The 17,187-nt window shown below is 39.5% G+C and overlaps 1 protein-coding gene across 3 annotated transcripts in view; it reads right to left on the bottom strand.

The window, feature by feature from the left end:
• The window catches only part of LOC307065002 (ATP-binding cassette sub-family C member 4), a gene marked incomplete at both ends in the record, with an annotated part of 215,197 nt that overhangs the window by 52,378 nt on the left and 145,632 nt on the right, over nucleotides 1–17,187 (bottom strand). For all 3 annotated transcript variants that reach the window (XM_079721739.1, XM_079721737.1, XM_079721738.1), the window contains one exon: nucleotides 15,733–15,812. In XM_079721739.1, the coding sequence (XP_079577865.1) occupies nucleotides 15,733–15,812 (80 nt within the window). The remainder of the gene's footprint in view (nucleotides 1–15,732; nucleotides 15,813–17,187) is intronic.

The following is a 17,187-nucleotide window of genomic DNA, read 5'->3' as shown; positions in this document are numbered from 1 at the left end:
CAGGTAGACCTTAATCCTGAGTCACAGTTAACTCCACTAAAGAGTGAATGGTGGGGTTTGGTTTACAGTTTCTTTTTTTTTTTTTTTTTTTTTTTTTTTTTTGCTGTACGCGGGCCTCTCACTGCTGTGGCCTCTCCCGTTGCGGAGCACAGGCTCCGGACACACAGGCTCCGCGGCCATGGCTCGCGGGCCCAGCCGCTCCGCGGCATGTGGGATCTTCCGGGATCGGGGCACGAACCCGTGTCCCCTGCATCGGCAGGCGGACTCTCAACCACTGCGCCACCAGGGAAGCCCCTGGTTTACAGTTTCTTAACCAACACAAGAGAAATGATTAGGGAAACAGAATGCACTTCTCCCTTCCTTTGTGTTCAGCAAATCTCAGTGATCAATAGCTTCCTTACTAACCTTTTTCAGTCTTTGAGCTTATTATGAAATTCAAGACTATAGTCCATCTATTTCCTATGTTTGAAAAGCACAGCTTAGAAATAACACCAAATAAAAGTGGAAATAAAATGTTGAGCAATGTACCCCACGTAAAAACTAACCAAAAGAAAGCTGGAGTATCTATCTAACATGAAGTTAGGAAGGATTCCTAGAAATAAAGGAAAACATTTCATAAGAATATAGGGTCAATTTTATCTAAAAGATATTTTAAAAAATCCAAATGTACATAATCCTAACAACACAGCTCACTAATGTGTAAAGCAAAATCTGACAGAACTCAGTAGAAATAGACAATGCCATACCCATAGTGGGAGATTGAAACCCACCCATCTCAAAGACTGATAGAAAAATCAGATAAAAATCAACGGAGATATAAAAGATTTTTAAAATGTCACCAATATATTTGACCTAATTAGGAACTATACAACACGGCAGTCAGTGATTACATAAGACATTCTTTTCAACTGCATATATCCTATACTATAAAGCAAGTATCAACAAACTTCAAGGGACAGAGATTGTACAGAATATATTCTGACCTAAGCAGATTTAACAAGAAATCAATAACAAAAAGGTAACTAGTATATCACTAAATATTTGGAAGTTCAATAATACATTTCAAGGTATCATCTAATTCAAAATTACAATAAAATTACAAAGAATTTTGGCATAAAAGAAAATGAATATCTACAAATATTAAAATTTGAAGGCTGCAGCTAAGGTGCTTAGAGGTAAATTTATAACTTTAAACATTTTTTTTAAAGGCCACAGAGAATACATGGGAAATCTCTGAATCTTCCTCTTAATTTCACTGTGAACTAAAAACTGCTGTAACAAAAAAAAAGTCTTATTTAAAAAAACAAAAAGAAAGTATAAAAGTCAAGGGTCAGGCTTCCCTGGTGGCGCAGTGGTTGAGAGTCCGCCTGCCGATGCAGGGGACACAGGTTCGTGCCCCGGTCCGGAAAGATCCCACATGCCGTGGAGCGGCTGGGCCCGTGAGCCATGGACGCTGAGCCTGCGCGTCTGGAGCCTGTGCTCCACAACGGGAGAGGCCACAACAGTGAAAGGCCCACGTACCGCAAAAAAAAAAAAAAAAAAAAAAAAAGGTGGCGGGGGAGGATTACCATTAACGTGAATTAAAAGAGAATAACACAAGAGATATCACAGGCACTAAAGACAGGATATAATGAGCATTGTGCTCATAAACTTAAAAATACAATGCAAACAACAAATTTCTTGAAAAGCCACATACAAAGACTGACATAATATGAAACAGAAGATCTGAATACTTCCATATCAATTTAAGAATTTGACTCCATAATATGAAAATTTCCCACCAAAAAAAGACTTTAGGTCTATAGGGCTTCACAAGTAGATAGTGAAAAAAGTTTTACCAAATTCTTCCAGGGAACTTGACTCCAGCATTATCATGATATAAAAACCACACAAACACATTAAAAGAAAAAAAATTACAATTCAAACTGTCTTAGGAACACTAAACAACATACCAATAAACTGAATCTAACAACATAAAAAAAGTAGTATTTCACAATCAAACTTGGCTAGGCAAGTCAGAAATCCACGGGGCCAGCTGTTACAAACGATAGGCTGGAACTCTTGGGCAGGAGCCAATGCTGTTATCCACAGGCAGAACTTCTTTCTATTCAGGGAAGCCTTAACTCTTAAGTCCTTTCAACAGACTGAATCAGGCCCACCAAGACTATCTAAGACAGCATTCCTTACTTAAAGTCAACTGATTATGTACTTTAATCATATTTATAAAATATCTGCACAGTAACACCTAGACTACTTTGTGACTGAATAACTGGAATGCAGCCTGGTCAAATTGACACATAAAACTGACCATGGGAGTGCCCTAGTGGCCTAGTGGTTAGGATTCCAGGCTTTCACTGCCCTGGCCCGGGCTCAATCCCTGGCGGGGGAATTGAGATCCCACAAACCGCAAGGTGCAGCTAAAAAAAAAAAAAGACCATAACAAAAATATCCATTTCCCATGTCTTTTTATGAGGACTGCATAACTCTGATACCAAAACCTGGCAAAACATTTAAAGAAAAGCAAATTATGAACCAAGATGCCTCATGAACAACAGATACAAATATTCTGGACAAAATATTAACAAATTGCATACAATGATACGTAAAATATATATATATGGTACACATTAGGACCAAGTGGAGTTTATTCTAGGAATATAAGGTTAATTTAACCTGCAAATATCAATCGGTATAATATATCACATTAAAAGATTAATGGTGAATAATAATTATCTGAAGAAATGTAGAAAAATATTGGTCAAATTTTAACACCTATCCTTGATTTTAAAAACAGTAAAATTCTCAGGAATTTAGGAATTAAAGGAAACATTCAATCTACCTAAAAAATTGCAGTTAACATCAATCTTGATGGAAAAATATTAAAAGATTTTATCTTAAGAGTACAAGAATGTATTATCACCTTTTTTCAACATTGTACTCAATCCTCTAGCCACAGCAAGGAAATAAAACTAATAAATATTGGAAATGAAGAAGTAAAATTGTTAATATTCACAGCTAACATGATTGTGGATATAGAAAATTCTACAAGATTAAAAAAGAAAAACCATGCCCAGGAAATGCAAAGTGGATTCGCAAATAAATCAACTGTATTTCTATACACCAGCAACAAGCAATTGGAAAGTGATATTAAAAACAATCCCATAAATACAATCAAAAGACATCAAATATTTAGGAATGAATTTAACCAAAAGATTTTAAGATTTCTGTAACAACTACCAAACACTTCTAAAATTCAACATGACCTAAATGAGTAGAGAGATGTACCACATACATAATTGACAGATTCAATAGTGTTAAACTCAGACACTCCTCAAATGGATCTATAGCTAAAAGAAAATATTAATCAAAATTCCAGGAGGGTTTCATTGAAAACAAATTAAAAGGCTTCTAAAATTTATACAGAAAAGTAAATTATCTAGAATGATCAAAACAATCTTAAAGAAGAAGTACAAAGTTAGAGGACTTAAACCAGAGGATTTCCAGTCTTACTGAAACGAACAGTAACTAAGACTGCAGTACTGGTACAAGGATAAACAGATCAATCGAACAAAATAAAGTACACAAACTCAGACTTGCTCACATACAGTCAGATGATTTTTAATCAAGGTGCCAATTCAATCCATAAAAGTCTTTTAAACAAATGTGGCTAGAATAACTGGAAAAAATAGTCAGTAAGCATGCATGAAAAAGAGCTCAGTATCATTAATCATCAGGAAAATGCAAATTGACACCACAATGAGAGTAGTCATGCACAGAAAGACTTGAATCACAAAGACTGATAATACTAAGTGCTGCAAAAATTGCTAAGGTGTGGAACAACCAGAACTCCCATGTATTGCTGGCGGGTGTGTAAAATGGTGCAACTATCTTGAAAAAGTTTATGGTAATTTTTTTTTAAGTTAACAAACGCCTACCTTATGACCCAACAATTCCACTTGTACATGGAGCTTGTATCATTCCTCTAAAATAGAGCTGACAAGATTGATAACTTGTGTCCGTATAAACACTTCTCCAAGAAGGTTCATTGCTAAAAGCTATGAACAACACAAATATCCATCAACTGGAGAATGCGTAAATAAATTGTGGTATCTTCATATAATGGAATGACTCAGAAAGTAAAAAGAAAAGAACCACTGAAACAAGTAGCAACATGGATGCATCTTGAAAATCTTGAAAACACGTTAAGCAAAACAAGGCATCACATCAAAACCTGTACTATGTTGATTCCATTTATATACGGAGCCCAAGAACAGGAAAACTGATTTATGTCGACAGAAATCTCAGATAACTGCGGGGGTGTGGAAACTGACTGCAAAGGGGCAAGAGAGACTTTCTGAGGTCATGGGAATGCTCTACATTTTGTTTTGTGTGGTAATCAAAGGGATGTAAACAATTATCAAAATTCATTAACCAAAAAAATGAAAAATTGCTTGTTTCATCGTACATAAAGTATACCTCAAAAAATCAATAAATACATTTAAAAAAATAGATTAAAAGACAGTCAAGTGGTTAGGACTTGGTGCTTTCACTGTTTGGGTATGGGTTCGATCCCTGGTGGCGGAACTAAGATGCTGCAAGCCCCACAGAGCAGCCAAATCATAAAACAAAACAAAACAAAAAGACAAACAACAACAAGAAGAAAAAAAACACAGCAACGACAGCCATGATGACACCAGAATCCAATTCCCGTACCTTAGGTTATGCTCAGGCAGGTGTTGGCAATGTGTAAAATACACAATCATAATTTATGTGTTGATTACCTTGGGTGCACTGGGAAAAGAAGGCTGGGGGACACATGTGGGAGATAACGGTAACCAGCGGGGTGCCTGAGCCCCATTTGACGTATCTCCTACAGGATGCTGCCCTTAGCTTCAATGCTAGAGCTGTCCTATCTGCTTCCTAACTGGATGCAGATAACAATCAGGGAAAACTAAATAAAAAAACCCAGAGAAAGAGCTGCAAGAAACAAAACTCACAAGCAGAGAGCAACCACAAGACAAATAGATTATAATTAATCACGTTCCACATCAGATTGAAGACCTATATCCATGCATAAAATAGCAAGGACAAGGTTTTCATAAAAATGGAGGTTCTCCAGCTCACCCGTTCTTCTTAATTTTATCAAGAAAATACATTGGTAGATAGAATTGAAGAAATATACTCAAGAAGAGCATATAGAGACTCTAAAGGTCCTCAACATGAGTAAATGTTTTCCCATTTTCCTCTCCTTAGGAAGAACAGTCCATTTGATCATTCCTAGAGATACAAGATGGCGGGGAGAGAAAGCACTGTGAATGGCCACTATAGTTTTGTAATGGACATCGTCCAATAATGCTACAATGTAAAGTTCTATGCTCTGAATACCACCACAAGGCTCGATAAAAATGGGGTCCTTATTTTTTTTTCTTTAGGTCTTAATTAGCTTCTTGTTAAACTATAAACGTTATCATTGGACCACACATGCTGGGACAGACAAAATGGAACACTTGGTTGCCAGCCTAGGAAGGTCCCCACTGATTAACTGTCACCAGGCTGATGCTGACAGTGCTGATTTCTAAGTGTGCTAACTATCAAGCTGGAAAAACCCACCCGCCGTCTGATCTTTCATTAAAAAGAAAGGTAAACGGAGCATATGAGTGGGCTTGTGTGAAGCATATCACCTTAATCTCTGAAACCCGAGGGTCAAGTGTTTGTAAATATTTCCAGGAACCAATATCATCAATTCTCCTTTCTATTAAAAAGGAAACCCACTTTAACTTGGCAGTGTGCATGGATCTTTATCTCTGGGACTAGCATTTTCAGGGAATATCCCATCCCTGCAAATTCCAAACTAAAACGCTTCTGTTGATTTTAAAAGCGGGAAAATGCTGTGATTCAGTTAAAATGGATGAGTTTACTTTTAAAGAGTCCAAAAAACAGAGATCTTTCAAACAGGGCAAGGCAGCCTAACTAACAATCTCTTTTGTCCAATGGGGATTTGAGGGAGGGGGTGGGGAAGGGATCAACACACCACAGAAATCTCAAAATGACAAAGTCATTGTTCAGTGAAAGAGGCTGGAATGCTTTCTACACACTTTCCCTGACATCTCTACACAATGAAATGCAAGGGTCAGTGGTACTGAGACAAGCAAAGGCAGTTCCACTCTTTGCTTCTATAAAAGCAAGTGACCCAACCCTATTATGCCCTGGTCTCAGGCTTGCTTTGTTCTCCATATCCAGATGCAGCAGCTTGTTCTTTTGCACTCCCCCCTCTGGAAAGAAATGACTGCGTACACCTCCTTCACATTTTCTTTTTCTTGGGCATTTTCACTTCATAAAGCTGCAGTCAATGTGTTTTGTGTGTGGTGAGGAGGGAATGACACGTTCCATGGTGGTCCCCGCCACTGCCAGCATTGGTGGCTCAAGTAGCCTCAGGATTAGCCCTTTGTGTCCATGAAAGGATATGAAAAGTCAGTTATTTAAGCTCAGCCAAGCTGCTGTGTTTTGTTTTGTTTTGTTTTTGGGTGGATTAGGGGTGTGTGAGGAGGAAAGGTTTTCCAATTCAGTTTTCCTCAATAAATTACATCATTTTGCTGTATGCAAGTTTGCATGCTCAGAGCAGTTCCCAAATTTTACTGATTAATATGCCTAAATCCAACCTTCTGAATCTTACTGGTCATTGTCACTCACTCATTTTTCTATTGGAAGACTTCTTGAAAGTGGACATTTTAATGGAAAGAATTCTGGAATAATTGTGACTTACTCATTGTTATCAGGGATCTTGAAGTTTCCGAGATTGTATGGAAATATTTAGTACTCAATGGTCTATTTAGAAAACAACTGTTTCCGCCCCACCCCCCCCGTACTTCTACATTGGAAAGTGTCCATTAAATTCTTCAGGATTACAAACCTAGACTCTTTGTGGCACACACTCATGTGGTGATATAGATGGATCTGGAAACTGTCTGTAACAATTACTTTATTGTAACATAATGCTGCTATTGGACTATTTTTCCTAATGAAAAATATATGTGTTATTTCAAAAATAACTAGTCATTATTTAGCGCTTAACATGTAGTTAGAATTTTATTGACTTCATTATGTCTTTCCAACAAACTTTATGAAGTTGGTAATATTTTCTCTATTTTACAGAGAAGGAAAGTGTAGCTTTGTGGGAGAGGAGGAGAGAGCTAGGACTCAAGCTTGGAAAGGGAGACTGCAGGGCTCCCCACTCCAGCACTCCTTAAAGCGACTGATGTCAGAGATGATTATCCCTTAACATATAAGCAGTATATAATACGATAGCACAATCACACCACTAAAACATCAAGTTTTTCCTAGAGAACAAAGAACACTGGAAAAAACCATGTTCAGGGCTCTTACATCCTCAGGTAGAATCACACTAAATATACCACATCAACTGGCTTTTTAAAAATGTTGACTTCCTTCTTCCTTTGGAATGATGAACAGCTCCAATTTGGCCAATAACTATAAATTCAACTGGACAGGCAACATATCTGGTAGCTACAAGAGCCAAACTAATGGTGTACAAACTTGTAATTCCCCTGTTAGGATATGGGGCTAATAATGCCATCACCTGAGGGGATGGACTGTCCTGCAGTGTGGAAGCCCTATTAAGAAGCCAGGGTTTTCATTAGAAACACAAGGCATTGCTACTTGGATGTCCCAAAGATAAACCTGGACAAGTCAGTGTCTTTTCCTGTCTTCCCTAGGTTGGCAAAGTCCTATCTTTCTGGTGGTCTCTTCTTCCTCTCTGTAGCCTTTCATCCAACACTCCAAACCAAATTCCTGTGCTTGAGACACAAGTTACCCTGTGATCTGTCCCACTGGGCCTCTCCATCTTTATCTACTTCGATGACTGACCCCCAAGCTTCACAATCCAGCTATTTACAGTATGCTGGCCCCCGCCTACATCCTGCACTCTCCTGGGCCCCCTGCCATTTGTGCATCCTCCATCTCTACTTGAGGTTCAGGAATAAATGGGAAGCCATCCCCAGTCTCTCCAGGCAGGGTTACAGAAGATGCCCCCTTAACTGCTACAATCTCAATAGTTAGTCAATTCTAGAATAATACAAAATCTTAATGTTTTGGTATAATTTAACAGCACAAATAGGTATCATGTCAAGAGTTTCTCTTGTGTAAATCACATCTGTAGTGCATCATCTACAATTTCTAAAACATTTCTGAAACTCTCAGCACAGAATTCTCCTATATTTCTCTAATTCATCCCTCCCCCCCGACTCATCTGTTGTCTCATCGACACCTTTTTTATTTAAGTGACGTCTTTATTAATTCCTTCCGAAGTATCCAACTTGCCAGACAAACAACTCTTCCATTTGGAATCCAGAGATTTACAGTTAAGATGATACAACAAGGGCAAGTAGCATGAACAAGTTTAGGAAGAGTCACAACGGATTTACAAGAAAGATAACAAGGCTGAGGACTGGAGCAGAGAGTGCAGGCACCCCGGAGGCAGCCACCGGAAGCATATTTTACAGAGGAAATGGAGAGATGATGTGACGCAGGAGGAGGTGAAAATGAAGAAATGGATTAACCGAAAAAGAGCAGTTGCTGAATCTGCCGTCCCATCTAGAGGTAATCAGCCTCCTGTGACAGGGTCTCTTCTTTTCTGTAAGGTGTGGACATTGTTTTATTGCAGAATAGAGTGGTCAAGAAAAGCTTCATTAATGTGGAAGAGAGACTTTTTCTGGTCCTTAAAAACTGAAGCATTGATAGGGTCCATTTGAGAATGGGCTAAAGACGTGCAAACACAGACACACACACACACACACACACAGACAAACCAGTAGATTAACAGCCAGTCCATCAGACATGTAGACTTTCTTTCTAGGAACTGTAGGGAGATTAGATTTAAGGACTAGGAAATTTCAATCTTACTCTCTAGGCCTGGGCTCCTTCATAACGTAAATCACTGGCAAAGAAAGAGAAACAAATCTATTTAGATGTGTATTCCACGATGGTACTGCACCGTGGGAAAAGGGTATGACTCCTGCTCCAGTGTCAGGGGTGCTCCACGGCCAGTCTCTGAGGATCCTGGAATCCGATGATCCCCTCAAGGGTCTCACCCTTTTATGATATATTAGTGTGCATTTCAGTGAAAAAGCAAACTTAACTTCTGAAATAAGCAATTATTTGGGCATTTGAAGCAAAAATAATAAAGGTATCTGATCTTAGAGGATCGTGGGCAGGTTAAACTATGCAACACAGTATTCATAAGGAAAAGACAGAAGAAACAAAGAAATAATACAAAGCAGGTGTTTTGGATAATTACAAAACATTAAATGAATTACCTGAGATTTCACTTTAGGGAACGAGAAAGAATTAGATGAGAAAAAGTATATGGAACAAACACTTGAGAATGAAAATGATCAACTATATTTCAAGGTTTATCAAATATACCCAAGGATGAGCAGAATCATCAAAAATGAGTTTGTGGGACTTCCCTGGTGGTCCAGTGGGTAAGACTCTGCGCTCCCAATGCAGGGGGCCTGGGTTCAATCCCTGGTCAGGGAACTAGATCCCGCATGCATGCCGCAATTAAGAGTTCACATGCCCCAACTAAGAGCCTGCATGCCGCAGCAAAGATCCCGCGTGCCACAACAGCCTAAATTAATAAATTAATTAATTTTAAAAAATGAGTCTGAACACACTTGGCACTACCTACATCCTTTAAAACAAAACAGAACTGAAAAACCCCCTTCAAGGCCCTTGCCAACACCACTCTCAGCTGGTGACAGACAGAAAAGACTGTTGCCTGTTGGGAACTAGGCTTCCAGCAGCCCCTCCTGCCCCACCATCCACAGAGGCCTTTTCCTCTCATCTGGGATCAAAGGTTGCTTTCTAGAGGCCACGCCCACCTCCTGGACCAGGCTCCCTCACTACCTCCAGCCCCACACCCAGTCTGCCTTCCAGGACTTGCGCCAGGGCGCTGCCACAGTTAGGATTCCAAAGGCGGCAAGGGGTGGATCTCTGTGTGTCTCCCTCCCCTTGGGGGCCTGGAGGGGAGGATTCCGGCCTGACTCACCCCTGTCCTTCAGGGCGTCAACGCTAATCCCTGTTTGTGGAGGGGAAGGAGCGACAGAGGAAAATATTACCCACCACACACCCCCAACCCCCAAACTAAACACCTAACCAGCAACGCCTCCGCAGACCCTACATTCCGGACGGGCCTCTCTCTGGTTTTACTCAAACTCCTTCCAAGGGTGGCCTGCCTTCCCTTCAGCTTCCTCCACGCCTCCTCCATTCTCAGCCCTTTGCAGTCTGGCCCCTCCCATCTGAAACCTGCTTCTTAGGTCACCAGAAGCCTCCTGATTTCTAAATCAACCGACAACTTTCCAGGGACTTACCTTCTCCTTTGCACTTAACAGACCTGTCCTTCCTCGGTCCTCCAACCTATTTCCTCCTCTCTTCCTTGTGTGTCTCCTCTGTTTCCCTCCTCTCTCTGCTTTCTCTCTGAATATAAAGGCTTCCATAAGGATCTCTGCTCCCGAAATGCTTCACTCTCTCTCTGGGCAATCTTATCCATTTTTACAGATTCAGCTTTTACCTGCTCAGTGAAGAATACACAGGTGCCATACTCATCCCAGGTCTCTCTTTCAAACACCAGACTCTTACTTCCAATTAAGTACAGGATGCTTCCACCTGGAGGTCCAAAAATGTCAGGGAAGATCTGGGTGTGGAAATCAGATCTGTCTCATACTAAAGCCTTATCCAGTCTCCTATCCAGTATGCTCCTGTTGTAACTTACCACACAGCACAGTACTTGCTGACTTTCGATCTGTCTCTCCCAGGAGAGTGTGCCTCAAGGAAGACGGGAATTAGATTTCATTCAACTACACATCCCCAAGCCCTGCATGGTGCCTAGCACACGCGACACACTCAAATGAATGCTTGTCCAATGAACGAAGACAAAGGTTTTACCTTTTTCATCCCCACATCCCTAGCACATAACAGAAGCCTGATAAAAGATTGCTGCAAACAATCCAAAAATGAAGACATGTTGTGGGAAAGAGAAATATTGAACGAATTACAAATCCACACATCACAAATATGCAGTGGAAATAATTCGTTTGAGAGAAACTTCAAGATTTTCCATTATATTTCTAGGTGCAAATACATTCACAAAACAATACAACTGCCCATCAAATATTACAAATTTACTGTATTATTAAAATGATCATTAAGAATTAATTTAATCCTTAATAAATTTGATGTATTATTAAAATTTACTGTATTATTAAAATGAGCATTAAGAATTAATTTAATCCTTAATAAAATTAAATTTTAAATTTAAATACTACTGAAACATAAATATTATGTATGTATGGTACCTTATTAATTAAATCACTGATTTAAGAAAGTGAGAGGCTATATTTATGTTGTTGGTATTCATGCTATGGCATTAGTATGTCAAGTCATACACTTAAGAATGTGAATTTTAAGTGACCACATTTTGTTTGTTTGTTTATGTTTATTCAAATACATTATGTTTTGAAGGCCAAAGTCCTATTCAAAGAATTCTCCCTCATTGATTTCTCACATACGAGGTTTATATGGCCTTTATACTTTGTATTTCAATCCCTATTTTCATAAAGATATTTAGTTTTCATGAGTGAAGAACCATGTTCGGGATTGATAGATGACTTGGTTTTTAAAACATTGTTAATACTCAAAGCTGTTATGATTTTTGAAAAAGCAAACAAACAACATGTGTCTGAACAACACTTTAATAAGCCAGATGTACACTGCCAGCCACTGGCTAACTTATCTGATAAGCCCAAGGCAACCCTGAGATAACCTGCAGACTGTTGTTATTTTGTATAAATTATTTATTTCCTATGATATATTAAAAAAAACTTCCCTCATTTCTCACCTATCCTTCCAAAATGCCTCGTCAGTCAAAAATTGGTCTCTCTTCATTCACTCGTGTTCCATGCCTGTGTCAGCTCAGGTTCCCAAATCCCACATATTAACCCCGCTGTTCCTCTGGAATTCTCACTGGAATGTTGCACAATAGTAAATTACACTCATTTCAAAATGAGCTGTGTCACTGTTTCCCATCAGCATGGATATGAATCACTAAATGAAACCAAAAACAAAACAAAAAGCAAACAAAACCCCACAAATGTTCACACAAATACAAATCATTTGTTGAAGTCCAAGGGACAAAGTTAAGTAAATACCTTCCATGTGGCCAGCAAACTTGCTCACATTTTAAACAGAATTTTCTCATCTCAGTCACTGTGTTAGTGGAATAATAAAATCTGACTTCTGACTTCCTTCATGGGAGTATACCCCCTCCCCCATTATGAGGGCTCCGTCTCAGTTCCCTTTCTTCAATTCATCAGCATCAGACTTAACTGGAGACACAATTGTGTTCTAGGCCAATGGTCCATATTTCTGAACTCTTACTTACAAAACCAACAAAATTATCATTGTCTTTCTTACAGATAAAGTAATGAAACATGCATGCTATGGATTAAAAAATTACCATGGGTAAGTGTAATTACATTATTTCTGTATCTGTTTGATTTTAATTCTCCTGAAAAGTATTATCACATGCTTATCTTCAGTAAGAAACAAACATTAAACATGTCAGTGTTGGTTTTAATACTCTGAAAAGTGGAAAGATATCTAAGCTTTGAATTTTGATTTGCATTCTATTTGTTACTATAAATCCTGCCAAGTTCTTTCTGGCTCAAGAATAAGAGATGACATGTAGATCAGGAAGGACCACAAGATCAAACCAAGGTTAACTTCTTGATATGGAATTTCCCCACCCTTTCTAAAGTCAGCTGTTGGGTTTAGAAGGACTCATGTTCTGTGAACTTCCCTGAGCAGAGGAAGACCTGCTTAGTCATTAGGATTCTGACCCTAAGAATCAGATGAGAGACATTAAAACCCAGGGTCTCCTGATGTCAGCGGCCCGTTTTGCTAATGACATTAAAATCAAAGGCACACAAGAAATTTTCTATCTCACTTCTGAAAGAGGATGACAAAACTCTTCAGAGAAGCTGATGGGCCAGACAAGAGACCTAAAAGTCACTTCCATTTCAGATTCCTAAGCACTTGAGAGGGTGTTCCTGTTAACAAAGAAAATATTCAGGATACCTTTTATCCTGACTTTTTAAATTAGAGGATTGAGTCCAAGTGGATAAAATTTCCTTAAAAAAAATTAACTCCTTAAAAAAAAAATAGATCCACCTCTTAAGCAAAGCCATAAGGTGAGTCAAGCTGATTGTCATTTTGACCTTCCTTTGCTTGAATTCAGGAGCCTACTTAGAAATGTAAGGAGCAACCCTCTTCATTCGGTTCAGCTCAGCTAGCAGAGCTAATAGGCTTCTAATTAATTTCCAGAAGATTGCTGTTATAACTAACAGGTTTTAAACATTTGGTTGATTGGGGAAAATGAATTGAATATAATGTATTTGATTTGGAAAATTAGTTTTCATTCTATGTGCTTACCATAATAGTGTTTATTTTAAGTTTACATGATTCCATTAAGAGTCCCAGATCACCACTGGGTTCTTTTCATCTTTACAGTGTCCTATCCAAATTCAAAAAAAGAGAAAAAAAAAATCAATTTACATTTTGATTTTTGTTGGCCTTTCTTTGAGGGTAGGTCAACTTCATTTTTGTGGCTTTAATAAAAATCTTTGCTTGCTAATATAGCAACAGGTCCAAATACTTCAAAATGATCCCAGGGATGCCTCGTCAAAACCCCACTCGTTGAATGCAAATCCTCTGGAGAAAGGCTTCTGCACACAAAGATGAACCAGTTACTGCACTGTTTATTAAGTTTCACCTGATTCCTCCTGACAACCATTTAAACAATGAATGTTGGGAAATGTCTCTCAAAGAATCAACAGCAATGGCAGGGATCAGGGCTTTTATATTTAACTAGTACTATCTTTTAAAGGAGAAAATGCTTCTTCCTGAAGGGATTATGGGAGCCTTCTTAAAGACACCTGCAAACAAAACAAGTGACAACAGATCTTTATCATAATTGATAACTGACTCATCCTTTATACAAAAACTCCTTTCTTGGAAGACAATAATATTGAGATTTACTATTGCAATTAGATTCAAGAAATCAGCTAATTGGAACTACTGGTATTTACGTTTCACCAAGATTAAGTTAGACCCTTGTCCCTCAGGTTAAAAAGAAGAACAGTAAGACTCTGCCTCTAAATCACAGCTTACTTCACATTGGTAAACAGTGGAGGCCTCTGCCCACAGGCTACATTCATTGGCACATTTCTTTGTGACTAACAGGAACGGCTAGAATAATCTCAGGCCTATTACTGATATTTCTGACGCAGCTAATTTTCCAAATTAAGTATTTGTGGCTCGCTCCTTTTATAAAAATGGCTCCAGGAGAGACCCTAAGTTTTGACTTAAACAGCACTTGAGCATTGAAATAAAAAATGGGGGGATGGGGAGTATCAGCATCAAGCCATAATTGCACACCCTAACTGCAGCGTTTCTCCTTCCTGGTCTTAAAATGGGTTCACGTTCACTGGCACTTAGGGAAAGTGAAAAGGCTTCAGTCTTAGGAAGTATCAATATTAGCAGCAGCAGCTGGGATTTTAGAAAATGTACACCTTTTGATAAATGTTTTTGATGTCCAAAACACTGGGAAATGAAAAAGAAAGTCCCCTCAGCCTGAATCACTTAAAAGTAGACAGAATTAAACAACAGAAAAAAACATCCCCAACGCACAATACTAAATGAGATTAGAGCTCAGATGACCTAACATCATTCTTTAGAATTTCCAAGTCCACAGACAAAACAAAGGCTGTGGAGAAGGTATTTCTGTGGGATGGAAGGTTTTTTTTTTTTTGTGGTACGCGGGCCTCTCACTGCTGTGACCTCTCCCGTTGCGGAGCACAGGCTCCGGATGCGCAGGCTCAGCCGCCATGGCTCACGGGCCTAGCCGCTCCGCGGCATATGGGATCTTCCTGGACCAGGGCACGAACCCGTGTCCCCTGCATCGGCAGGCGGACTCTCAACCACTGCGCCACCAGGGAAGCCCTGAAGGTTTGCTTTTTTAAAGACACCTTAAGACAGAGCAATCAATGTGTTAAAAGAAAAGCTGTCTACAAAAACAAAAAAAACATTTTCTGAGATGACTTTGATCCCTTACTCAAATTATTGGCTTAAAGGTACTTGCTCTTTAAGGCTTTGTATCTTCCATAACTGGTCTCTATTGTCCTTGTTAAAGTATTATTTTCACCTTATTATTACTATTCTTTTCTTTGTAAGTAACCACACCTGGCTTTATACACAATAAAAAAACAGTGCAGTAAATATCTGTCCTTTGTGGTAATCCGATGCATAATTTAGTTAATCTAGGCTACCATGAGAGGGGATTCTCTGTCGTGAAATGTGCTCACAGTAAAGGGAATCCACGCCAGATACCTGAACGGCAGCGGGAGAACCACTTACCAAGCATGTCGCTGCTTCGAACCAACCTTGACCGTGACTGTGTAGCCACTCCTACAGCAGGTGCCATTCATGTTAACTCAGCCTCCCGATCACAACCACACCTTTCTCTTACAAACGTGGCCTTTTACTTAATTAAGATAACACCGTCAGGCTGAAAGGCCCATCTCAGCCCCTGTGAAAAGGCCTGGAAAAACAGGCACTTTGCTTTGCGCTGTGAGAACTCTGACATGACTGTCACGTTACCTGGATGAAATCAAGAAATGTCAGGGGCAGCAAGTCATCCATATGCCCAATGTCTTTGGAGAAACGATTCAAAATTCTTCCTGCAAGAACAGGATATGAGAAATTACTCATTTCCCCAGACAGGCCCTTTCAGAGAAACAATTCACGAACAAATCAAAACAATATTTTAAATGCATATGTATTTAATATACTATAGATTCATAAGAAATAAGCCAATGTCAGTGGTAAAGAAACAAATAGACGTTACCTAAAGAGATATTAAAATACCAATGGCAGTGAGCGGGCAGTTGAAATTTTTGGCCCTTATTTTTTAACGGGGTGGTGGGGGGAGAAGCAGGTCTTGTGGAAGTATCAGGAAGGGTTGGTGGATTTTAGAATGTTTCGTCCTTTTACATCCATCCTATTTAAGACTTCAACTGCTAGAGGCGGTAAACACTTTAAAATTCATAAATTACTCCTAATTGTTACACTAACTTTGATTTATCAGAATTAATTTTGCTAAGTGATACTTTAAAAAAAAAAAGAAAACTAATTACAACCTCTCTGCAATTTTTTAAACGCCAGGATGGTGCATAGCACCTTACATTTTGGGCAATTTGGGATTCTTCCAATTTCCAAGTTGTGCGTTTACTACCAGGGTAATAAGTTGTTGTTTTCAGAGGCCCACCAAGTGTGAAGAACACACGACTCATGCTTAAGCATCCAAGAGGACCAGAGGGATGGAAGCAGGAAAACAAATATTACTTGTTAACTAAAAGATCATTTCTTATTGCTTTTATTTCCCCTCTCAAAATTCACCAAAACAGTATACTCTGAAGGCTGCAGGACTGGAAGATGAGAACTAATTTGTAATAAATATCTGGTCTTTTTAATGATTACATTCAAAGGCACTGAAGTAACAACACACGCAGGCATGCACACAGCCTACTCTGGTGTAGCAACTCTTGAGAAATGTGTTTATCTAGGCCCCTGAACTTCTTTCATAATTGAGGCTCCAGGAAGCCAGCCTGCAGGTGAGATGTGGGACCTCTAGGTGCTCTTCCTGACCTCTGTCAGAGGTGACTTTCTCCCGAGGCCCTCCACACCAAGCCGCAGCTGGACACTGAATGAGCAGAGGCTGGGCGCTGGGTTTCCACTGCCAGGATGAGCCGGCTCTGCTGTCCTCCACAGGGCGCCTGGCTCACCGGAAGCACAGGGTGCACCCAAGCCGGGGGCTGCAGACATTGGAGGCTTTCGCCCTTGGCCAGGCCAGGCCGTTACAGGCTGGGCCTCAATTCTCCTGTCTCAGGCTTAGGAAATACAGACTCCAGAAACCATCTTTTAGTGACACGTTTGGAGGACCAGAGTCAAATTTTCAGGGCCTCTAGGAATGCTTGCTTTAGAAGGTGATTCTCAGGATTAAATGGGCTCATGCAGGTGAAAGAACCCAGTCACCATGCCCGGTGAGTTAACAGG

This window comes from Hyperoodon ampullatus, assembly GCF_949752795.1.
Source record: "Hyperoodon ampullatus genome assembly, chromosome: 16".
Lineage (NCBI taxonomy): Eukaryota > Metazoa > Chordata > Mammalia > Artiodactyla > Ziphiidae > Hyperoodon > Hyperoodon ampullatus.
This window is presented reverse-complemented; position numbering and strand designations above follow the sequence as displayed.